Below are 24953 nucleotides of genomic sequence, written 5' to 3'. Positions count from 1 at the left end.
CTACCACTTATGGAGCATACACACGGTCAGATTTGTCAGACTTGTCAGATTTGTCAGATGAACGACTGAACGATTTGAACGATTTCACCAAAGTTTTGAACGATTTGAACGATTGAACGATTTTTGACTGCATTAAAATGAATGGAATCGTCCAAGTCTGACTGCAAACCCATCAGATGTCAGATATCGTTATCTGACAAACGGGAACGCGCATCGTTGATCGTCCATCGTTCAGGCATGTCAGATATGAACGATTTTCCTTCAGATATGAACGACTGAACGATTTTTAAATCGTTATCGTTCATATCTGAAGGAAAAATCTGATCGTGTGTATGCACCATGGGCACACTGCCAAACAGACATTTCCAATCGCTTATTTCTGCTCAGCTCCTAAACCCAAATTATATTCTAGATTTGGATGTCCAAGCGCTCCCTATATATTTTTTTAGCTGCTCCCAATCTCAAACAAATATCATCTAGTACGTATGGTAACAAACAAGAGCGCTTGTGTACAGTAGCTAATAAAATAAATGTAACTATGTGAGTGTGTTAGAGGCAGGACCTATAATGCCCATACCTGCTTAAGTAACTATTCACAGACAACACAAAAGAATGAAACTGCTATATGGCAGGAGTGACACAAAAGCATATATATGGTGGAGATGTACTAACCCTTTGCGAGAGATAAAGTACCAACCAATCAGCTCCTGTCACTTTACAGGCTTAGTACATCTACCCCATAAAGTTTATAATTTTCCTATCCACAACAGTGTGTGTGTGTGTATGTGTGTGTGTATGTGGTATTCACCTCTGTCATAATGATGGTTTTCCTTTGCCCTTGCGCGTCCCTAATTTATATTTCCAGTGTGTGTTGGAGCACCAATATAAGCATTCAGACAAAATTTTAAAGAACAGTTTTCAAGTGATGCCCTTTTCTTTTTTTGCCCTGGGTGCCATCAACTACAGTTACGTCTTTGCGCAGAGGCCATGCACCATCTTAAGCTGGGTACACATTAAACAAAGTGTGTACACAGCAATGCGACACACGAACTGGCTGCCAACGAGTCAATATATCGTACAGTCCGTACACACTGGGCGATCCGGTGCCCAACCGCCGGATATGCTGGCTCCAGCCACATCGCGCTGCATGGGATCGTCAGCCGTATTGGCTGATTTGACTGCATGTACTAAAGATCAGGCGATGTAGCTGACGCCCCCACGGGAGCGCGCACTACACGATGTAGTGCATACACACTGCATGATATTAACAATTTGTCGTTCCGATGCGTTAGAATCGGCCAAATCGTTACCAATATCGTTTAGTGTGTACCCAGCTTTAGAGTAGCTCCACTAATCAGCCTGTTGAAATTTGAAGGAAGACAACCAGCAGCTGTGTGTATGAGTTCCACTACCACTCTATGGCCACATTAAACCCTGCTTGTTTCAACTCTGTATCTACCACAAAAGTATGGTGGCCCCAAATCATGAGTGTACTTGGCCAAACATTTTCTCTTGCTAGTCTTGAAACCATGAAGTCTTTTGCATTTGCTATATACATTGGAACCCCAAGGGACTTCTTCCCTGGGACAGCAGGCTCGGCTGCCCCGGCTTGATAAATTGCTATGATAAATAATTTATTCTCATGGTAATATTGAATGGTACTTATCTGGGGCATTTTGCAAATATTGATAAATAGGCTCATAAAGGAGGAAACAAGAAACTTGGGCTACAGGAACATCTTTAAAAATGGGCCTGACTGTAATGTGCTACATATAACAGTACAATAAAGCACTAGGGGAGCTTGCCAATCCCTCAAACTATCTACACGTAGATCTGAGGAACGTGAAATGTCTGTACACCACTCTTTCAGCACCTGAAACCCTGTCAATTTTAGATAGAGATAAAACATTTCAAAAATATAATTACTTGGGGATATTATTCAGTTGGGACTTGGGGTGGAGAACCCACCGAATTTCATGGATCTAAAACAGACTTGCACCATTCAAAAGTTCAACATTGTAGAAAAATTATAATAAAATTATTTTATTGGGGATACTTTTTGTATTCAAATGCTGTATAAGTAATAGATTAGTAATAATTAGTGCAAATGTAGAATTGTCCTTGTTTGTCTAGAGCTTGGCTTTGCTATGAGTAGCTTCCAGCCCTGGATATCTGCTAATTAATCGCTGCGCTTCTCTCCGGCCAGACATCAGAGCACCGTGAGTTGTAGAATAGAAATTTCTTTCTGTGGCTTCTCCAGCAAAAAGAACCTGCAAAGGCTGAATGAGAAAGATGAGTAAGATGGACCGTTTATTTCACAATGTCATTTTATTTTATTTACTACGGCTATATACACGTTTGGTGTGCTTTGCTCATCATCAGCAACATTTTAAAGCTTGGTAGTTAGCATTTCGCACACTACACCTATGTACTGTACACTTCAGCTAATTTAGTGAGATTTCATTACGCTGTAAACTAAAACAGGAAAATGTATAAGGATGTTTGGAATTAAGATCTCAAAATTCCTGCTGAACATAACACACAGATAACTTCAACTCAAACAGTAACATCCACATAACTATACAGAGAATGACGTCTTACCTTGAGAGCATCTTTGTCTGTAGGCAGTGGCTCTGCTAGGATGTCCAGATCTCTTCCTGAGCTGCCCACTGCCACATGGCTGTAAGAGCCACCAGTATAGGGCTGGCTATACCAATGTGAGCGCAGGATGCTGATTGGAGGGGGAAGGTTAGGGTTCCCTATATGGAATAAGAAAATAAATATTGCTATTTTCATCGCTTACCTATATTCTCCTAGGGGTAAATTTACTACAGTGAGCGTTTTTAGAAGTGGAATGTTGCCCAGAGCAACTTTACCCCCTAGTACTTTTTTTTTTCAGTGCTGCTCTGATACAAATGGGTATCCCGTCACATTGGATGAATGAACATTGAACCATTTTCTATACAGGCGTGCTGCACACATGTATTGTGTACTTCTATATGTTACAAAGGCCCTCATTCAGAGCCGTACGCTCTGAGCAGAGCGCACGCTCTGCATGAGGGCCGGGCTCCATTTTCATGGAGCGTCCTCCTGGACGCTCGTATAGCTGTGGGTCACCACCCACAGGCTATACGAGCGTGCATTTTGACGACCATCGCGACCATCGAAATTGCGAGCCGGAGCCTGCGGTTGAGGTTTTCAACCGCAAGCTCCGGAGTGATTTTGGCTCTATCAGAGCCAAAATCACTCCCACTGACATCACTAGTGATGTCAGTGGGCCGGCTTCAGACGGGAGGCGTTCCCGTGGGAACGCCCCCGTCAGGGAGGCACGCCCCCGGCACGCCCACCAAAGGGGGCGTGCTGTCAATCAACATTGACAGCACGTCCCCTTTGATCGGACACAACGAGCGAAGGAAAGTCCTTCGCTCGTCGTGTCTGGCGCATGCGCACGACGGAGCTCCCTCCATCGTGCGCATGCTCAGTGCAGACCATCGACCCACTTGCGAGCGGACAGCCGCTCGCGAGTGGGTCTGAATCAGGCCCAAAGTTCTTTACTCTAATGAACAAGATAGCGTGCTGCAAAGTTGTTACGGGACCTTGCTGACTTCAGTAAATGGCAGAAGTGAGAAGCCCCCATTAATGTGCTGCGTTGGGAAAAGCAATGTAAGTTGGAAAACAGCTTTATTAAAATAAGAGGGAGGAGTCTCTGATTGGGTACATTATAAAATAACTTATATTAACCCTTGCATATTATACTTAACTTAATTATACTATTACCGGATTGTGCAATAAGTAATCTAATCTTAGTGAATGACTAAACAGAGTAGTAAATAATGTATTACATGGCAAATTGAAATGGCTAGAAAATATAATTAGTGTACTACCACAATGTTTATGACCTCACATAAACAAGTGTACACAACTTACAGATATACCTACTAAAGGTCGATTTTTTATTTATTTTGCTGCATTTGTAGTAGATTTTATTTTGATTTTGCAAATCAGGGATTTACTAAAGGCTGGCTGAGACCAGCGGCTACTGCTATGGAAACCACATCTCTACTGAAGTGAATGGAGCTGACAGCGAATTACCTCAAGTCATATCAGATGGCAGCGGGCACTGTCCACTGCATGCCCGTAGGGTCTCATATGGTTTTTTTAATTTCACCAAGACATTTGGACTACTATCTGGATATGGGGACCGACCTTTTCTAGGAAGTAGGTAAGTATGTAGTCCGGGTGAGTGAGTGAATGTGTAATAAAGAATTACAATATTTGTGTCACACTCCGGCCCTTAAAAAACACTTTCTTACCTCTCCGGTATCTGTTCACACTGTGCATCACTCCTGGATAGCTCAGATGTCCGCTCATGCTGCACATCGCTCTCGGCTGGTGCTGAGGTCTGTCTGTGCTGCTTCTGCTCCATTCGCTCAGTGTCCTGTCAATGAGCATGCAAATGGCTCTCTGCCGCCCCTTGCTCACAGCGTGTCTTCTCAGCATGATAGCACACCAGAGTTCCCGCCTAAACCACAGTATGAGTGCAGCCATGTTGGACTGTCACCTGACGCTCTTCCTCCACTCACAGCGCTGCTTCCAGGCCAGCTGATTGCAGCATCCAGTTCCTGGGGATCCTCCCCTATAAATTCAATTTCCTGACTGGCCTCTGTTGACAGTACAACGTCGCTTGTGCTGAAGTTAGTGTCTGAACGGTCCCGGGGCAGGATGTATTAATGCTTACCACCGCGGTCTAGGCTCTGAATTTGCAGCGGTGACTTCATTGGGTTTCTTTAAATAAAGTGAACGTGAAAAGTACTTCCGCACTCCCGTTGCCTCCCTTGTTACATACACGCAGCTGCTTGTCCCATCAGCTTGTGTATGTAAACACTACGGTAGCATCGCAGGAGTTCAATGACGCTCTTCAAAAAAAATTTTCAGGTTGACTTTATTTAAAGAAACCCGATGAAGTCACTGATGCAAATTTAGAGCCTAGACCACGGCGGTAAGCATTAATACATCCCGCCCCCAGTCTGTTATATTCCACTTCCAAGTCTGGTTATTGAGTCTCTTAATCCATCTAACATTCCAGTCTGGTTTTACCACAGAGACTTGTTAACATTAACCTCAATTGGCTCCAGCTGATACCTCCAACCATCGGTCCCATCATCGATTCCTAACTGTCCCAGTACTACAATTCATCATCATCAGTTCCAAACCGACCCAGTACTGCAATTCATCATCATCGATCCAAAAATCGATCCAGTACTGCTAATCATCATCACCAGTCCCAAACCGATCCAGTACTGCAATTCATCAACATTGGCCTCAAACCGAACAAGCTCTTCAATTCATCAACATCGGCCTCACACCGATCAAGCTCTTCAATATCTGTCTCAAACCAATCCAGCATCATCGGCCCCAATCCCAGTCTGCCCATCTCTTCAGTATTTTATATTCAGTTCCCATTTCAACCTGCTGTTCAATAGAGACGTTTACTTTATTGTACTCACCTTCGGGCCCATTACCCTCTACAGTTCTTTTTACTCCTCACATCATACATGAGGAGGTCCTGGCTCACGCCTCCCAAGTCTCCTCTTCAGCCTCCCATGCCTGTTCCGACCAACTCCTAACCTCAGGCGTGACAATTCGGTATGTGTACTGTGAATTGTTTAATATACTTTTCGCAGTGGGGGTACAGATGCCAGCTCTAGGCTGATCAGTTTGGGGATGGTTAATGCTTTGGCGCGCTGTGTATCTTTCTGCAGTGGCATTACCACCCCGGCTGGTTTATGAAAAACAGTGGGAACCCCATGCCGGTTTTTCCTCCAATTTTCCATGACCAGAGCAGACTAAAAGGTCCAGGGCTGATTATGGAATTAATGGAGGACCCCACAGCTTTTTTTATCATCATTATTTTTAACTATTTAGGTGCTTTAGCCCTAAGAAACATGCACAGATCATAGTGGTTTTTTTTTAGAAGTGTTTCTATTCGATGTTTAGGTTGTATTTGCTTTTGGTTTTGAAAAGAAATTTCAAAACAGAATGCAATTACACCTGCCAAATTAGACTAAAATTGATTTCAATATCGGGCAGCACAGACGGTGTAATGGTTAGCGTTACTGCCTCACAGCACTGAGGTCATTGGTTCGATTCCCACTACGGCCCTAACTGTGCGGAGTTTGTATATTCTCCCTGTGCTTGCGTGGGTTTCCTACGGGTACTCCGGTTTCCTCCCACAATCCAAAAAATATACTGGTAGGTTAATTGGCTCCCCACAAAAAATTGACCATAGTGTGTATGTCATAGATAATATAGGTTGTAAGCTCCACTGGGGCAGGGACAGATGTGTAAGATATTCTCTGTAAAGTGCTGCGGAATATGGGCCTGGCTCGTAAGCAGCCGCTCGTTCGTTCCGACCGATGTTCGCACAACTGCGCATGCGTACGGATTTTAATACGCATGCGCGAACCAGTCGCATGCGGCTGAAAATCGTGTGCTCGCTAAATAGCGAATGCCTGCTATTTTGAGTGACAGGAGGAGGCATTTGTGAGTGGTAACAGGGGAAGGTGCTTGAAAACGGGGAGTGGAGATCCGAACGCAGGCAAGCCAAACGGGCGTTTTAAGGGTGTGCATAGTTACTAAAGCAGCGTCATCGACCACGTCACTTGGTTGTTTTATAGTCAGAACTGCTAGCATGATTGTGGTAGGAAAAACCAACCACAAGAATAGCGAGCAGTTCATACGCCGTCCGATGTACTCGATTAATCTAATAAATAGCGGACATGACGTATGATGCGAGCGCCCAGGGGGCGTTTTTTTCAAAATTACGTTCGCATGTTTTGTTCGCTCGTTCAGACATAGAGGCGTGAACAGACCGCAAAGAGCGAACGGTTAATTTAAATAGCCAGCCCCTTTTTCTGGACGAGCGAGCGCAAATAGCGTCTGGCTCTGAATCAAGCCCTATGTGTGCGCTATATAAATAACTGGTAATAAATAAATAAGATCACAGGTTAGTAAATGAGCCTTTTTTGCTATGCATTATGCAGTAGATTTTGAGCTGATTTTTGACGATTAAAATCGACCTTTAGTAATTATACCACCAAAAGTCTAAATTTATTGTTCATGCTGCTGTCACTGAGATTTGAATTGAAAATTATGTCATTGTTTCTTAGGCCCTTATTTACTACAATCTGCATTTCAAATGGTGTTGTAGTGTGATATTTTCGCATTGTGAATTTAGGAAATATCACAGGAATGTATTAAAAATCAGTTGCAGGGACAGAGCTTACAAAAAGTTCAGTGAGAAGGTGTCCGCGCATGCGCTGCTGGCACAACCTGGCCCACCCCCCTGCTCAGCTTACACTTACTTCAGGGACCGGTGCTCCAGCGGGATCCTATCTCTGCTTCAGACAGACATGCCGGCATAGAGCAGCTGACCGGAGTCACAGTGCAGGATCAGCTTGTCGTCTATTTAGACCACAAAGCTAAGCACAGGGACCAGCTCCCGGCTCTGCTCTGCTTGTCAGAGCAGAACAGGAGTCGGGGAACCGGGGGAAAGCCCTGATAACGCCATCTGAAGATGGAATTGTGATAACAAGGCTTTCCCACTTATTTTTTTACAGTTTATTTTTAGTAAATTTCAGGCAGATTGTGTTTCCCATTACAAGTATGGGAAGTGTGGTCTGCTTACTATACAAATATGTGAATTGAAGGGACTGCCCTTTAATAAATTTATGTGATACTAAAATAATGTGAAAAAGGTATGAAAACGCCCTTTTTCACATTTTTTTGTCAAAATAATATTGAAAAATAGGGTCCTTAAAGTTAAATTGAATGTAAAGTGCTGCATAATGTGTGTGCACTACATGATTAACTGTTCAGAAATATATAAATAAATGAATCCCAAAGTAGAGAAGCTTGACGCTAGTACACTATTTTTAGAGGTTGAATGAAGTGGTTTTTAAAGTAGCTTTCTTTGCTGAGCGGAAAACCCCAATATTATACTGGTAAACGCCAACAAGTAAAAACCAATCTTTTACTAAACCAATCTTTTACTAAACCAATCTTTTACTATATAGAAATTTCTTCTCGTTAGTGGTCCTGTGATGTTCTGAAACCCACTGGCACAGCACTACCTCAAAGGGCTGCAGATGTCATTTCTTAGATGTCTGAGCTACTGACTTGGAGCTGACCCCTGGGCAGGATTCTGATTACCTGTGAACTGTCTCAGGAGAGCAGTCATTGTGGTGAGGACTTCTTCATCTGATAATGTCTCCATATATTCTGACTCCTCTCCAGCTATAAAACCACACAGCACATGACCAGGCCTGGTAACAGAAGGCATGATAGGAATCCCAGTGTTACAGATTCTGATTCATTCATGCCAGAAATATATACATGCAGATGATGCAGGTGTCAAACCACTATTTATTAGACTGTGAAATGGCAATAACCACTCACACATTAATGTGTCTCACTTACTGTTCTGGTGGCGTCAGGACCACAAATCCAGGCAGTTTTTTCATCCAGTTTTTCTTCAGGTCTTTCTGGGGCTCAGTAAGAGAATCACCTTCCCACACTAGTTGGATAAGTGAGCAGTTTGGGTTCCAAAATGGTTTGTCAAATTCCAGCAAGATCTTATTATTAGTTCCAAATCCCAATTTCTTAATTGCCTGAATTTTGCTTGGTGGCAGAGGAGGACTCAGGAAATCCATGGCTCTTTTCTTCAGGAATCCTGGAACCAGACAAACATCTAGTAGGAGAATGCAAATAATCTATGCCTCAGACACAAAAGAAAATAATGTTCCTGATTCTAATAGCCAAACTTCTGAACAGTAGTGACAGACAGGGCCGCAGCTAGGGTAGTGCGGCCGGTGCCATCGCACAGGGCACCACAGGGCAGGGGGCGCTGTTTGGGCCTGTCAAATTTCTATTTATTATCATTCTTGCTTGTAACTTCCTCTTATTTCATCCCCAGCATCTCCTGGCCTCTCCTATCTCTTACCTGGCCCTTCCCCATGAGGCCATGGCCCTTTTTTGGGTGCTATATGTCCCTTTGAAAAATGAGGGGGGGCGCCAATGCTCTTTCTGGCACAGGGCACCAAAAAGTCTAGTTACGGCTCTGGTGGCAGATGCATGATTTTTATAATTTCACCATCCTCAACCTCTAGATATAAATCAATGAACTTGCCCTTAGAAGAGGATTTCCATTGAATCAAAATTAAGAGATCGCTATGGATGACAATTTCCCTTGTATTAAAATTACAGGTGACAATCTTATTGGGTTATAAATATAAGATTAAGATTATATATTATTATATATATATATATATATATATATATATATATATATATATATATATAATACATTTTGTCCCAGGACATTACGTCATAGTTAATGAGGTTTTTTTCACATGTACCAGAAGCAGGTGCAAAGTTCGGAAAAATCCCTATTTCAATGTAAAAACATCAGGACTTTGTAAAAAGCACCTTGGACACCCCCCCCTTTCCCTAATGACTGGTTTCCAAACTGCACAAATCATCCATTTTAAACATTTTTAAAGCTCAATTTTTTTTCTTTGGGACTGTAATACCCCTTTTATACCCCTATCAGACTAGCAGCAAAAACTCTGGGTTATTGCAGGGTTAACCCGGGTTGCTGCTAGGTGTGAAAGGGGCAAGGGTAGTGACCCAGCAATCCAAACCGGGTAGCTTACGGGTTTAACACGGGAACGACCCGTGTAACCCTGCAGTGTAAACGTGTAACCCGAGTTGTCCGACCCGGGTCCCGTTTACAGCATGGGGACTTCCCGATTTCTCTGTGCTTGGAGAGGATATCATCTCCAAGCGCTGGCAGGCCAGTTCCACTGAACCTCTGTGCAGCGTGAATGGCACCGACCAGGGAATAACCCGGGCCGGCGCTGCTGTCTAAAGGAGGTATGTCCCGGGTCTGACTTTGAAGTGGTTTAGCGGCAACGGTAATCAATGTATGGTGCAGCACATAACAGACGGACAGTCAGTCCACAGATCTCTAGCGAGGGGGGAGGTGACAATGTGTTTTATTATGTGATATTAGGGACATATAGCTGTATGGCTGACATGCTAGTATGACGGTCTGCGCATGAGCAGTGCACTTCTCTCAGTGGGACACTATCCATTATGACTGTGGCATTCCAGCTGCTGTGGAACTACTCATGCCTGCATACCTGGCCACAGTTCCAGCATGCCCTAACAGCAAATCTGTGACAGGGCATGCTGGTATGTGTAGTTCCACAGCAGCTGGAGTGCCAGGACAGGACATATCTATGACAGTCATGTCCGCATTGCTCTTCTCTGAGTGGGACACTATCTTGCATATTTGTCCACTCATTACTGGTCACCATTATTTATAATTTTATCTGTCAACACTTTAACATTGTCTATATTTTGACTGTCGACCTTTTGGATGTCGACATTTTGACAGTCAACATTTTGGTGTTGATCTTTCGATTGTCTATGTTTTGACTGTCTAAATTTAGACTACATCCCAATACAAGCATTATAGCAGCTTCTGCACTCTGGATAAACGTGCAGATACTTATTTTATTCATTTCTGAAAGTATTTCACCGATGTGGTTTCTTATTTTCAACCCATTGGTGGCATGGCATAGAAAGCATGCTTTGGGGTTTATGTCTCAAGCAGGGAAAAGTGTGGAGAAGTGGATCAGTGGAGAAGCTGCCCATAGCATCTAATCAGCTCTGAAGTAGCATTTATCAAGTACAGTCTATAAATTAATAGGTAGGAGCTGATTGGTTGCTATGAGCAACTTCTCCACTGGTCCACTTCTCCACACTTTACACTGCTTGATACATAAACCTCTTTGTTCTTGTAAGGATTCATCAATCTTATATATAAAATGAATTGGTCTGTTTGTTTGTCTGTCCGGTTATGCATTGGGACATCCCTGCCCCTAATGGGTTGAAACCAATGCGAGGTGGTCAAGTTGGATCCCAACCAGGTTTTAGGGGAGTTAGTGACTTGGTTGGACCTCCTGTTGGTGTATGCTGGGTAGAACTTTGACCTGGGGAGCCTGTTCTGAGCCTTCCACTGGATTGATATGGACGAAAACTTCACAGAGTGGTAACACTGGATCCCAGAAGACATACTAGGGGGTTGAGGTCCCGGTCGTACCTCCCGTTGGTGTACGCTGGTCAGAACTTTGACCTGAGGAGCCTGTTCTGTGCCTTCCACTGGATGTATTTGGATGAAAACTGCACAGAGGAGTGAAAATTGGTTTGGGATGCCTAACTTACTAACTTGAAGATTTAAACCCGGGCAACACCGGATACTTCAGCTAGTGCAAAATAAATGTTTCTGGTCAGCATGTGAAGCACAATAGAGATAAGGGTAATATAGATAATTTACAGGCTTCCTAGGGAAAATAGGCCTGATTCAGAGTTGTACGCTATTACGATGCTTACGGAGTTGAGAGATTATGTACAAAAATAGAGAGAGAAGGGTCTTTTTCTGGGGCACTCTTGTCTGTATTATTATATAGATTAAAATATAACTTTTATTAGAGTCCGTTAAAATATATTTCTCTAGAAGAGGGAAAAGGGAAAAAATATGAGATATGGTAAGAACTTACCCTTGTTATCTCTATTTCTACGAAGTCCATAGGGTTCCACAGGATACCTTGGGGTATAGGCGATGGCGGCAGACATCCAGGCACCACAGTTATATTTTCAGCCTCCCAGGATGCACTGGGGTCCCACTCCTATACCCCGCCCCCGAGCCTCAGGCCACTCAGTTTCGTAACAAGCCATAGGCCGGAGCAGGAGCAAAAAAGAGAGAGAAGACAGTCTGGAACACACAAGAATCACATTCTCACCAGAAGGAGACGGAGAAACCGGTGACCAGATCAAAGCCCATCTGCAGTACAGGTGCGACAGGGCGGGAGTCCTGTGGAACCCTATGGACTTCGTAGAAATAGAGATAACAAGGGTAAGTTCTTACCATATCTCATATTTTCTACTTCAGGGTCCATAGGGTATCCACAGGATACCTTGGGGATGTCCCAAAGCAGTATCCTTTAAGGGTGGGGACGCTCCTGTACTGTAAGGAGAATCCGCCGCCGAAAGGAAGCATCCTGAGAGGCGAAGGTATCTCAAAAGCATAATACCTTACAAAAATATGGACAGATGACCACGTGGCTGCCAATCACCACTGAGGCGCCACGTCGAGCTGCCCACGAAGGACCCACAGACCTAGTGGAAGAGCTTTAATAGAGGATGGAACAGGAAGACCTGTGAATCCATCCTGCCAAAGTTAGCGTAGTGGCAGGCCAACCCTTTTTATGGAAACCAGAAAGGACAAAACCGAGAGTCTGATTTCCTAAATGGACTGGTACGGTCAACTTAAATTCTTAGCGCCCGTACCACAGCCAAATAGGCCTCACCAGCAGACAGGACTGGGGAAGTAAAGGCCGGTACTATAATTTCCTCATTGATGTGGAAACTAGATACCCCCGTAGGTAAAAAACCAGGGCAAGTGCGAAGCACTGCCCTGTTCCTAGGAAAGATGAGAAAAAGGGAGGTCTACATGCCAGAGCCTCCCATTCTGAGATCCTACTGGCCAAATTAAGAGCCAGAAAGAATACAGTCCTAGCCGTAAACCATTTGAAATCCACTGAGCCCAGCGGATCAAATGGCGGTCCTCAGAGAGCCCTAAGGACCACAGCCAAATCCCAAGGAGCCACAGGTGGAACAAAGGGATGCTGACTTACACCCTGCACAAAAGTGCGGACATCAGGAAGAGTAGCAATCCTACACTGAAACCATACTAACAGGGCAGAAACCTGCACCTTCAGGTAAGCAAGGCGAAGACTGTTATCTAAGCCCACCTGTAGGAAAGCCAACCTCTGGATATCCGGAATACCCGAGGAGCCTAGCCTCTAGGGTGACACATCTGAAAGAAAGTATACCATACCCAATGGTAAATTCTTGCAGATAAAAGCTTCCGAGCTCTTAGCATGGACAGAGCCCCTGTTAACTATAGAGCTGGAAAAACTCCTAGACCTTAAGAGGGCAGTCTCCACCGCCATACCGTCAAGGACAGACAACCCAGGTCTGGGTATCAGCCAGGATCCCGAGACAACAAGTCCGGGCGTAGAGGCAACAGCTTCGGAGTGTTAACTGAGAGGCTCCGAAGATCTGAGTAATAGTGCCATCTGGCCCACGCTGGAGCTATCAGCAGGAGCGTGCCTCCTTCTTGCTATTACTGGAGGAAGAAGAGATAACGGAGGGACGAGGTACACCACTTGGAAGGTCCACTGGACCTACCTACGTCTATCAGAAGAGTCTCATCTCTGAAAGGCTCCACTTGTTCACCAGAAGATTGAACACCTCCCGATAAAGAGGACATTCCTAGGTGGTTTACATAAACCATCATGATGGCGTTGTCAGACTGTACCTGCACGATATTTCCGTGGAGGACCTATCCTGCATGCTAGAGAGCCTTGAATACTGCTCAGAGTTCTCAGATGTTTATGGGAAGCGCAAAAACTACTGGTGTCCACCTGCCCTGGAACAAGTGTGGACCCGTCACTGCTTCCCAGCCACGGATACTGGCGTCCGTCGTCAGAAGGACCCTGTCCGCAATCCCAAAGGGGGTGCCCCTTGTTTAGGTGAGCTTTCCGCAGCCACCAGGCCAGAGAGAGACAAACCTCCGGGGAAAGCCTATTGACTTTATCCGATGGGGCAACCCATCCCATCCGGAGAGGATCAAGTTTTTCAGAGGTTTCGAGTGAAGCTGGGTACTCTCCACCATGTCAAACAGCGACACCCTGGAACCCAGGAACCACATTGCCAAGTGAATAGACACTCGGCGACTCTGCAGGCAACTGCGTACCTTTGCCTGTAATGCAGAGATCTTTTCCTCAATCACAAAGATCCTCCGATGTTGGGATATGGATCATCCTCTGTGAAGAATCAGAGAGGACCATTTCCAGTTTATCAGTCAGCCCTAACGTAGCAACACAGATATTGTCCGTTGCATATGGCACTGAAGTATCTCTGGGGACCGTGGTAACAACAGGAGGTCGCCCGGATAGGGTAACAAGCGGACCCCCTGCATCCGCAGGTGGGCTGCCATAACTGCCATGACCCTGGTAAACCGTGAGGCGCGGAGGCCAGACCAAGGGGCAATGCCAGAAACTGGAAATGCTTATCAACCACTGCAAACCTGAAGAAAACACTGGTGTGCTAAGAAAAGAGGGATATTCAGGTAGTCACCCTGAATACATCCAACGACACCACAAATTTCCCAGGCTCCATTGAATGATGGAATGCAGGGTCCCCCTCCCGAACTGAGGAACCCTTAAGAATTTGTTGAAGGATTCGAGGTTGAGAATGTTCTGGTAAGACCCAAATGGGTGTCTGTACCAGAAAGAGGATGGAGTAATACCTCGTTCCCCTTTGGGGCAACGGAATAGGTACTATAACTCCTGCCTGGAGTGTAACATCCTCAAAAATTACAGGGCCTTGTCCTGAATTGACAGAAGACCTGTAACGAAAAACCGTCTAGGAGGCTTTTACCGGGAGGAGAGGACATACCTTCAAGAAAATACTTCTCTTACCCCAGTGTCCGTGGTGGTCAGACACCAGCACTGGGCGAACTGGAGAAGCCGGCCTCCAACTCTGGGGTCTCCCGAGAGGAGGCCCGTCCCGTGAGGCTGAAGGCTTATAGTCCAACTTGGGAGTAGGACGTCTTGTACTCCAAGCCTGTTCTTATGGCTGAGCAGATTTCCTGGCTACTGATTGTCTTGGAAAGCTGTATTTTAGACTTACCCTGGCCTCACAGGGCCGAAAAGACAAAGCCCCAGACCCTGATGGGACTGTAGCCGATGGCAGACACGCAGATGTAGCTGCTGCCTGCGGGGCCACAATTGCGTCCAGACGAGGGCCAAACAGGACCTGTCCCGTAAAAGGCAAAGCATTCCAAATGGAATCTGCGTCCGCTTTCCAAGAGCGCAACCACAGGGAGCGGCAAGCCGCTACTGCTGCCGAGGAGATTCTGGAAAGGAGTAGGCGATATGTAAGACCGTCTCATTATGAACGTGGCAAAGTCTCTGAGAATTTGCCACTATCCAACCTGCTCTGCTGGAGAGTCAGTGTGCAGAGATCCAGTTACCTACTCAGCGCTCCATGGCTCTGTCCCCCCAGCACACGGCCATAGCCGGCCTGGAAGCCCCTCCAGCAAGGGAATATTGGATTTTAGATATATTTGCACCTTGCAATCTGGAACCTCCTTCAAAGAGGACCTGGAGGGCATGGGCAACATAGCACTCCTCACTAGACGTGTAACATGAGAATCTACCCGTAAAGGTAACTCCCATTCGGAAATGTAATTATCCGCAAAAGGGGTATGCAAAAAGTCAACCGTTTTTGAGGCTGGAACCGCTTACCCAGATTTTCCACGCCTCCTCTAAATGATCCACCTGACCAGATAGAGGAATTACAGTGGCAACACCCTTATCCTTAAAGAAGGCATATTTGGATTTAGCCACGGGGGATATGTAATAACCAAAGCCGCACGGACTGCCCGTAGAAGGCCAGGTATATAGACTTTAGACCCAGACTACGCCTCCTTTGCACTAAGGGGCTCGTGTCTGAAAAAGTCAATAATGTCACCGTCATCAGACGTCATGCCTTTACCCGTCTGAGACCCGAAAGGCCGTTTAGAAGGCCTAAATGGTGACTCCCCCTGTAAAACGTCCATCAGGTGCTATACCATTTGGACAATAAATTCACCCACACAGGCTCCTGCGAGACCTGGGGGGGCGAAAAACAGGATACACTGGGGTACCCTCAACTGTCCAGGGACCCCTGCATGTGATGAGACCACCACAGGCTGCGATAACCCCTATGGGGAAACGCAGGGGGCGTTGCCCACAAAGGCTGTAAGCATCTTAGCCAGCCGAGGGCGATCCCCTTTTTTGTGCAGGCACAGTGACAGAAATGGGGCGTGATATATAATACAACATGCCCTCCATAAACCCTCAGCGTCTACATATCCCTCCGCTAACTGCACATGATATCAGTACATTATAGCTGGAAAAGGATATCCTCGTTCACTTTCAGACATGAGGAATGTGAACGGAGCGTATGTGACCTCCCGCACAGAAAAACCACGTTTACTGTGAGGTAATAAACACCCTGCAACACCGCACCGCAAGGGCTGTAGCAGAAGAACAGGGATAGGAAAAATGCTGACAGTCAGAAATGAAAGTACAGGCAAACAGCGCTAGCGTTTAAGTCACATACAATGCACAGATAATATCCTGCATTACAAACACTGCGATCAACTACAGACCAGAGCCTGGTAGGAAACAGTGCTGCATACACTGACCTTAATTGAAGGAGAGGTATGCGGGGGACCCGGACCGCAATGGCATCTGTATCAGCTTCCAGCAGCGTTTGCCATCCCCAGCACATGTAGTGAGAAAATGGCCACCGAGGAGCAGAGAGAAGGCAGGGCCCGGGGGAGGAGCGCTGACACAGCCCGCTCAGACCGCTGTGGAATGGCACTGTGCAGCAGGGGAGACGCCGGCTGTGAGACAGGGAAGGCGTTCTCCCCTGGCCTGCTATTAACCCCTGGGACGCCGCGCTGTACCGCACATGCTGCGGCCCGCTGTCCCTGGTGGTCTAGTGGAAGGCGCAGGATCAGTACCTGGCCCCATGCGCAGCCGGTCCCCAGGGAGCCCCCTGCCTGGGGACCAAACAGGACTGTGTTACCGGCGGGTGCCCACCGCGGGACCCCGCCGCTTACCTTGTTCCCCGTGCATCCGGCCACAGTCCAGGTAGCCGGAATCACCGCTAGCTGTGACCCCAGCTACCTACCAGCATCCCCGGATCGGTACCGGCGTTCTGGTACCGGCGGGGTGTAGGAGTGACAGCATGGACGTCAATACTGACTGTCCTATGCTGGAGCACTCTAGTTGTGCAGCCACAGCTGCGAAGAAATATTCAGGGGCCTTAAAAAGACCCCCTCTGTACGGTGCGACTGGTCCGGCCAGGCACCGACGAAAACTGAGTGGCTTGAGGCTCGGGGGCGGGGTAAAGGAGAGGGACCCCAGTGCATCCTGGGAGGCTGAAAATTTAACTCTGTGGTGTCTGGATGTCTGCCGCCATTGCCTATACCCCAAGGTATCCTGTGGATACCCTATGGACCCTGAAGTAGAAAGGGGGAATATATATAGAAAATATTGTATGTCCTTAGACCGGTATATACTGTGATTCTCATATAGATGGACGTCCCATCAAATGTCACCAAAATCAGGCTTTGAGACGTCACACCTCTTGTGTCAGTTTGCTCAATATTTCTAAGCAAAACAATCACAGAGAAAAAGCAGAAGGTGAAAATGTAATTTATAATGATTAAGAACGATTGTTCTCTTTTGGACTTCCCTTTGGGAACCTAAGTACATAATTTCATCACTACTAAAATTCGACATACTGTATGTGTGAATTACAAAGTACAGGGTCATATATCATGATCTACGTCGGTATAGAGGAAATGCATGTAATGTGTTCTAGGGGTGTCATAAAGTTGACTTGGTTAGATCGTGGTTGATGATATAAATGACTGATCTATCATTAGTTAGATAAGCCAATAGCGGTGTAGCGTCAGTATACAAATGAAAAAAATGGGAACGTGCATTTGTGAAGTAATATGCTTACAGCTTGGTAAGCATATTACGTCCACATAGAAAAAAACGTATCACAAAAGTTTGTAAATACCCCTGAGGTATATCATCAATACAAACCATGTGTCATTTAACTCCTTAGACACCTCTCATGAATATATACAGCCATTCATATATTTAAAGTACTTATGGCTATTAAATTCATGCATCCCACTATCCACAGGGATGCTGCAAATGTATATTCATCACACACAAATGTTAATAGGTGCTCTATTTCATCTATACCACAGCTGATAGTTAAATAAGGATAACCTTATACTATATCTCAGAAAACAATTTGGGTGTTTGTTTCATTATAAACAATATTAGTCCCACATTCAGTGCAAGCATAAACAGGTACATATATAGGATAAATCCATGTATATAAGTTGATTTACTTGTTGCAGCTAGAGGGACATTAAACCCAGCATAGGGATAGAAATTCCATGTATGTGAAAGAACGGAGACGGCGGTCCGAGTAGAATGATACAATTACCCTCTTGTAGATCTCAGGGAAGGAGAGAGTGGTTGGCGTGTGCGCCAGCCAGACCACGTCTGTGTGAGTTGAGAGATTATTAGTAAATTGTGCTTGCGTCAAGGACCATTACTACACCCGCTCACAGCGTCTATTTATTCGCAGTTTGATTGACAGTCAGGGAGCGTCTGGGGGAGGTAACTGAGAGTGATGGCAAAGAAGGCAGGCGTGTCACAACCATTTCGGGAGCATGTCTCACCCTGCCACTGCAATCCCATACACAAGGAATATAGCTTCCGCGTCTCAATTCCCATGGCCATTTTGACTTTCTCAGGACTGCAACAATCAAAAGATCTGCGAGTGATGCTGCATCTTTGTACACGGATGCTGCAGCATTTCCAAAGCTACAGGCGCCTCAATACATCTCCTGGTTGCTGCGACATTGGCATATTTTCACATAGCAGTTACGTACACATTTGCAGCTGTGACAGCATTAACGTACAACTCTGAATCAGGCTCAATGTGCAGATACAATACTCCAATTCAAAGAATGGATTTATGGATAATTCTGCTCACATAACAGTACTTGGAGTCTTAATCCACTTACTTTTGTATAGAATGAGTATGTGCCACCTACAGGTAGCCTGGCATAAACCGGATGTCTATTCTGAGGATAGGGTTTACCTTTTAAGACTAAATGATTGTCATACTAATATCACAACACTCCATCTCCAGGATAATAAACCTTGTTATCCTCAACAAATGTTTGATTTAAATGTTACGATTAAAATAGGAACAAAGTTTTATAGATGGTGTGTATATGATTGGTAATATGTGCAGTTTATATTTAATTGGGACAGGAGTGTGCTTTGCAAGTACTGCTGGTGCAGAACACAAAATATCACATGCCTTACTGTTACCTAAGGGACCCAGTGTCGGACTTCCCACTAAGTTCATACCTAGGGGTGCCACTTGCTGGAGGCGGCAGAGCAGGCTGCAACCCTTCCCCATGTGCATCTTATTTAGCACCGCGGAGGGAGAGTTGCAGTGCAGGAGTGTCTGGTCCGCATAACCAGACACTGGAGGCATATGATTCAGACCAGCCGGCCCCTTACTGAAGGGGGTGGAGCTTGAGCCAGCAGTAACGTGATGGTGATGATATGACAGGCGGGGGCAGCGCAGACTGCTGATTGCCGTCACTGTTGGAATGCTCTGCAGCAATTCTGAACTGCAGTGCCTGCGAGGCTGATAGAAGTCGCAGATGAAGGCTTTGGCCACCAGAAATGCTGAAGAATGAATCTCTGTCTGGTGGTACTGGCAGCCCTGATTAGAATTTCCCCTTATAATTTTAATATTTTATATATAAAGTATGTATTTAAGTAGCAGATCACATACTTATAAAGTTATCTTGCTATATATTACTGAAGTAGGGGTTGGGGGCAGCCAATCGTGTTGTCCCTAGGGGCAGGCTGAGCCCTAAATCCACCTCAGATGGGACTATAATATTACCTAATGGTACAGTGACAATGACGTGATCGGCCACAAAGGTGTTTCCATCCTCACACTGCACCTGCACAGGATACACATGAGAGTCGCTGCCTTGGAAGGATCCATTCCAGTGAATGCTCCTCACTGCTTTGTTCAGTAACACAGTGTCATTGGGTAGCTGGGCTTTAATGTGGTCCACAAGGCTTTCATAGCCCCTACAAGTACAAAAGAACTGTAAGACACAGAACTACACGGTAGAGAAATATTTAAGTAGTAAGAATATTTGCAGGGAACAGATATGGGTGAAACAACAACAGAAATATAGGGCAAAACATGTCACATACTGTCAGTAACCGTAGATAACCTTTCATAGTAAGGGGCATGAATAACAAGATAACCAGCACAGTGCTGCAGACTGGTCCAAACGTCCTGACACAAACAATTTGGAGAGAGCAGTGAAAACATGAACACTTCTAGGTATCTCTCAAACTATAGTTACTCTATAGCACAGGTTCTCAAACTCGAACCTCAGAACCCCAAACAGTGCATATTTTCCAGGTCTCCTCACAGAATCACAAGTGAAATAATTATCTCCACCTGTGGATTTTTTAAAATATGTCATTGAGTAAAGAATACACCTGTGCACCTGCTGAGTGACCTGGAAATTGTGAACTGTGTGGGGTCCTGAGGGCCGAGTTTGAGAAGCTCTGCCCTATAGGAAGTGCAATTGATTCAATCATCAATAACAGACAAGCTGCAACACAACGGTATGGCTGGACAATAAAGTAATGCAAGATATAATGGCAGGAAAACTCTCTATTCAACAAGTGGACTCCCTCATTTGAAGGTAATTTTATGTAATTTTCTTTTTAAAATACTTACTTAGGAAAGGTGCAATCCAGCCCTGGAAACATTGTATATTCGCCATAGGGGCAAAGTGCCACATGGTCCATACTATGGGCTCCACTGATGCAACTCTCCAAATTGAGTAGCCCCTTCAATAAAGCCATATTAATTCCAACCGAAGCTTTATCCCAATCCTGGGCGCTACGGGCAATCTCTTGTCGTATGAAACCTCCCACACTGGCATCTGGATCACAATCACTTTTTGAGACATTTTGTGCTTTGTCCAGCCAAGATGAGTATGACTCCATGATGCTCATGAACACATCTGGGTTAATCTGCTTTCCAGAGCTACTGTAGATAACTGGGATGGCAGAGGGATGACCTCCTACATTTACTTTTTGGTTCTCCTCGAGCATGGCATCCGGGCCTAAAAGGCCGAACTGGGCTGACAGCTGGAAGATGGGATTCTCTGGAGATGGTCCATGGATCCACTGTGCACCGATCTCAACCAGGCCCTTTGCTGAGATAAAATAATGACTTATACTATTTTATGCAAATAATTATTCAGGGGTCTATTTACTAAGCTTTGGATTGAGCTAAAGTATCAACCAATCAGCTCCTAACTGTCATGTCACAGACTGTGTTTTAAAAATGAAAGGAGCTGGTACTTTATCTCCATCCAAGGCTTAGTAAATAGACCCCTCATTCTGCTACTTGACATACATTTACTCAGGATAATAACCATGGTCTAATAATTTATGAAAGCTGTGTAAGATCCATTACAAGTTCAAGTGTAGTACAATAAGTTTTACTAGCCAATCACATTTCCATCTGTTACGTTAGCTAGTGTAAATGTTATATACATACACTTAAGATGTAGTTGGTATAATGAACTTCCTAGGTCGACCTAAAAGAAAGTGGGATTTTGTTACTCTTCTGTTTTTTTTCCCCATCTAAGAGGGGGCAGATGGTCCAGTCATTGCTGCTGTTGTGTATGGGTGTGAAGGGTAATATAATGTGTGTATGGGAATAGGGTTGATATCATTACAGTACAGGAATGGCTAGGAGGCTCCCAAAAATCATATGACACTCCCAGCTGTCCGGAAGAGTGGGCAAATGTATCCCGCAGCCGCCCATTTACCGAGCAAAAGTGGGCAGTCCATGGGGAAATCGCGTCATCTTAACCCTGTACCTCACTTTACAATGCCACGATGACGCCCCCCACACCACCCACCTATGCTGCTGCCATTCGTCCTGCTGTGCTGTCCTGGTAAGTATGGTTATTATATTGTTGGGACTGTTGTGTGTAAAGGATTAATACACTGAAGGCACTGTTGTGTGTAAGTATAAACTTATAGCTAATATACTGTGGGGGCTGTTGCCTGTGTGCAAAGAGATGGATTAAGGGGGGAGGAATGGCACGTGCCCCGGGCCCCCTCTCTCAGTGCTCCTCTCCCAGACTTTCTTTACAATTGCAGTGCAAGAATACATTGTGAAATTGAAAATGACAGGGAGGGTGGAGTCTGAGCAGGGGGTGGGGCTGAGTGTACAGCAGAGAGGAGGGGAAGAGCAGTATACCAAAGTGCAAGGTAAGAGGGAGGGGGGACACTATATTGTCTGTCTCAGTGGCATCATTAGGGGGGTGTGGACCGCATTGGGTGTCACCGGTGGCGTAACTATAGAGGGTGCAGGGGGTGCGCTTGTTATGGGGCCCGCCAGCCCAGCAAGCACGGCCGGCCAAGTTGTTTGGGCAACTGGGAACGCTGGCCTTGGAAGCCATCAGGAACTAAAGACACCTCTGATCACTTCAGAGGCCAGCATTCCCAGTGATGCAGAGCGCAGGTGACGTCATGCTGCTGGATCTAGTCAGCTGCAGCGTCTACGCGGGGAGCTGACGGCGTGGACTGAAGCGTGAAGAGAAGGAAGTACTGCATGGGGGAGGGGGGCCACAGCATAAGGGGCAGTACTAGGGGCATTACTGAGGGCACAGCATAAGAGGCACTATTAGGGGCATTACCAGGGGGCACTGCATAATAGGCACTGCATAATGAGCTCTAGGGGCACTGCATAAAGGGCTCTAATACAGGGGCATTGCATATTGGCACAACTACAGGGGGGATTGCATAATGGGCACAACTACAGGGGGCATTGTATATTGGGAACCGCATATGGGGCACAACTACAGGGGGTATTGCATAATGAGCACAACTACAGGGGCCTCCCAGACCTCTGGTTGCGCCCCTGGGTGTCACGCTCCGAGGTGACACCAAAATTCCGGCTCTTCCTCATTGACCTAGAGCTGGGCACTGCACTGTGATATTATTATGCAGCGCCCAGCTCCACAAGGAGGAGCTGGCAGTGCAGGGAGAGTCTCTAGGGGCCGTCTGGCATCTCTGGGAGTGCTGGGCATGTCCCCAAAGTGATAAAACAGGTAGACCACTCCCACTTTTTAGCTATTTGGCGCACTGCGGGTCACCGATTCCAGTGACGCCACTGACCTGTCTGTCTGCAGGGGCACCAGGGGGGGAAGGCGGGTACTGATCGCCAGGGCTGGGGCTTGTTGGAGTGGCCTGGGTCAGCCGCTGAGGAGGACATTGTCCCCTTTTGCAGCTCCACGCATAGTCTTTTTTCATTTTTAGGGAAAGGGAGTGTGGCCAAGCCTCCTGGATTTGGCCACACGCTCCATCAGTTCCCATGCCCTTGTCAGCTCTCAACAGTCCTGTCTATAGAGACTCTGTATATACGTGTATAAGTCTGTGACTGCGGTGCTGTAACAGGGCTTTATGGCACTCTGGGGTCTATTTATTAAGCCTTGGGTGGAAATAAAGTGAACGGAGATAAGGTATCTGCCAATCAGTTTCTTACTGCCATGTCACAGGCTGTGTTTGAAATATGCCGGTTAGGAGCTGGTTGGTTGGTACTTTATCTCCGTCTATTTTATCTCCATCCAAGGCTTAATAAATAGACCCCATAGTAAATAGACCCCTCTGTGCTGGCCACATCCAGCGACTGCATGAAGTCATTACGTCATGCCAAGGGGATGGGGCCGCCAGCGAGAAAGAACCGCAGCACCGAAAGAACATCCTAAGGATGCTCCGGGGCCCTGTACAGGCTGCATGTTTGCAGCGTCCATGTATGTATGTATTTTATGGCCATTGTGCAACTCTTACATGTTGCCAAGGGAGCACACTGCTACAATTACGCTATCAATCATTTTGTTTCTGTACTGTATAGGGCCTTAGGGAGGGGAGTGCAAACGGTGACAGAAGAACCTCACACCAGGCCAAAATTTCTTGTGCAGACGGAAAAAAAGATCTCACGCCCTATTATATACTGTATGCCCCTATTATTTTATTGTACAGACTTCATCGTGTTTTTACAGAGCACTTCTTCAGCAATGAATAAAGAGTACCAATTTTTGGAATTCTCTATCATAGCTGACAGCCCGTATATCACAGAGACATCTAGTGGCCAAAAGTAAAATTGCAGGTGATCATGTCTTCCATTAAGTACACAAAGACGCGGGACAGTTATTATTACAGACAGTACTTTATATGGTTACAAAAGACAGTGGGAGCCTGATGCCGCTCTGCTCCCGGCCTGCTTGCATGATGCATCCATTTTATGAGGCAACATCTCCATTTCCTTACACTGTAGGAATGCAGTGCAAATCTGCTGCATAACTTAGCAATGTATTACCGAATATATGTGTCCGGATCCGGCCTCCTGTCCTCCCAGTAGCCTCCAGGATCTTTATGTGATGGAAGCCATGTTTGTGCAGCCTCTCGGCGGCAGCCAAGCCAGAGATCCCCGATCCAACGATCAGCACGACGGGCCGCCTGGGAGCCATGGAGTCAGGTTGTGCAGAGATCAGCAGGGCGACCAGGGACAGCACGCCGATGAGGAGGAGCCTGCGGCTCCCGGACCCGGCCATTTGCATGTTGTGCAATCTTTATGGTTCTTTAAACACAGAATATATAATATGAGCAAGATACAAAGCAAGAGCCACTTGCCTGATCCAAACCAGCAGAAACCAAATACATGTGTACAAGCAATGAGCCAATGGCAATGACACAACGTGCAGGCTTCCAGATGTGCTGTGCTAGTCAAAGCAAGTGGCTAAAAAGTATGTGCACTGCAAACAAAACACTTTGTGATTGGATGCAAAATATTGGCACTGTATACACAGGGTTAACAACAGAAATCTCGGGGCCCGCTACACTGATGTCTCTGAGGGTCCCACCTTCTCACCAAGCCTTTTAATAAAGTAAAATACACTGGCTTACCACGCTGTCACTGATGATGCAGGCAGGTCATCTTGATCACAGTGCTGTGGATGCCTCAGGGTAGGAGGGATGGCGTCTGTAGCCAGCCATCCTTAGTCCCTCATCACCTTCCTTAGCCCACAACCCCCTTCACCAGTG

General features: G+C 46.0%; 1 protein-coding gene across 2 annotated transcripts; it reads right to left on the bottom strand.

Moving 5' to 3' along the window:
* Nucleotides 1–2027: 2027 nt before the first annotated feature.
* Nucleotides 2028–24925, bottom strand: LOC148521557 (peroxisomal N(1)-acetyl-spermine/spermidine oxidase-like). Of its 2 annotated transcripts, XM_088474969.1 has the most exons (8): nt 24816–24925; nt 24229–24489; nt 20566–21049; nt 19705–19898; nt 8479–8731; nt 8212–8324; nt 2602–2759; nt 2028–2279 (listed from the first exon to the last, which is right to left on the bottom strand). In XM_088474969.1, the coding sequence occupies exons 2-8, from the start codon at nt 24467–24469 to the stop codon at nt 2130–2132; spliced, it is 1593 nt and encodes a 530-aa protein (XP_088331095.1). In that variant the 5' UTR covers nt 24470–24489; nt 24816–24925; the 3' UTR covers nt 2028–2129. The 2 variants fall into 2 exon arrangements, with proteins under 2 accessions (XP_088331095.1, XP_088331094.1); XM_088474968.1 differs by lacking the exon at nt 24816–24925 and having other exon boundaries at nt 24229–24647.
* Between the last annotated feature and the right edge of the window lie 28 nt (nt 24926–24953).

The sequence above is a fragment of the Taudactylus pleione genome, unplaced genomic scaffold (genome assembly GCF_031769625.1).
Source record: "Taudactylus pleione unplaced genomic scaffold, aTauple2 ptg000157l, whole genome shotgun sequence".
In the NCBI taxonomy this organism is placed as follows: domain Eukaryota; kingdom Metazoa; phylum Chordata; class Amphibia; order Anura; family Myobatrachidae; genus Taudactylus; species Taudactylus pleione.
This window is presented reverse-complemented; position numbering and strand designations above follow the sequence as displayed.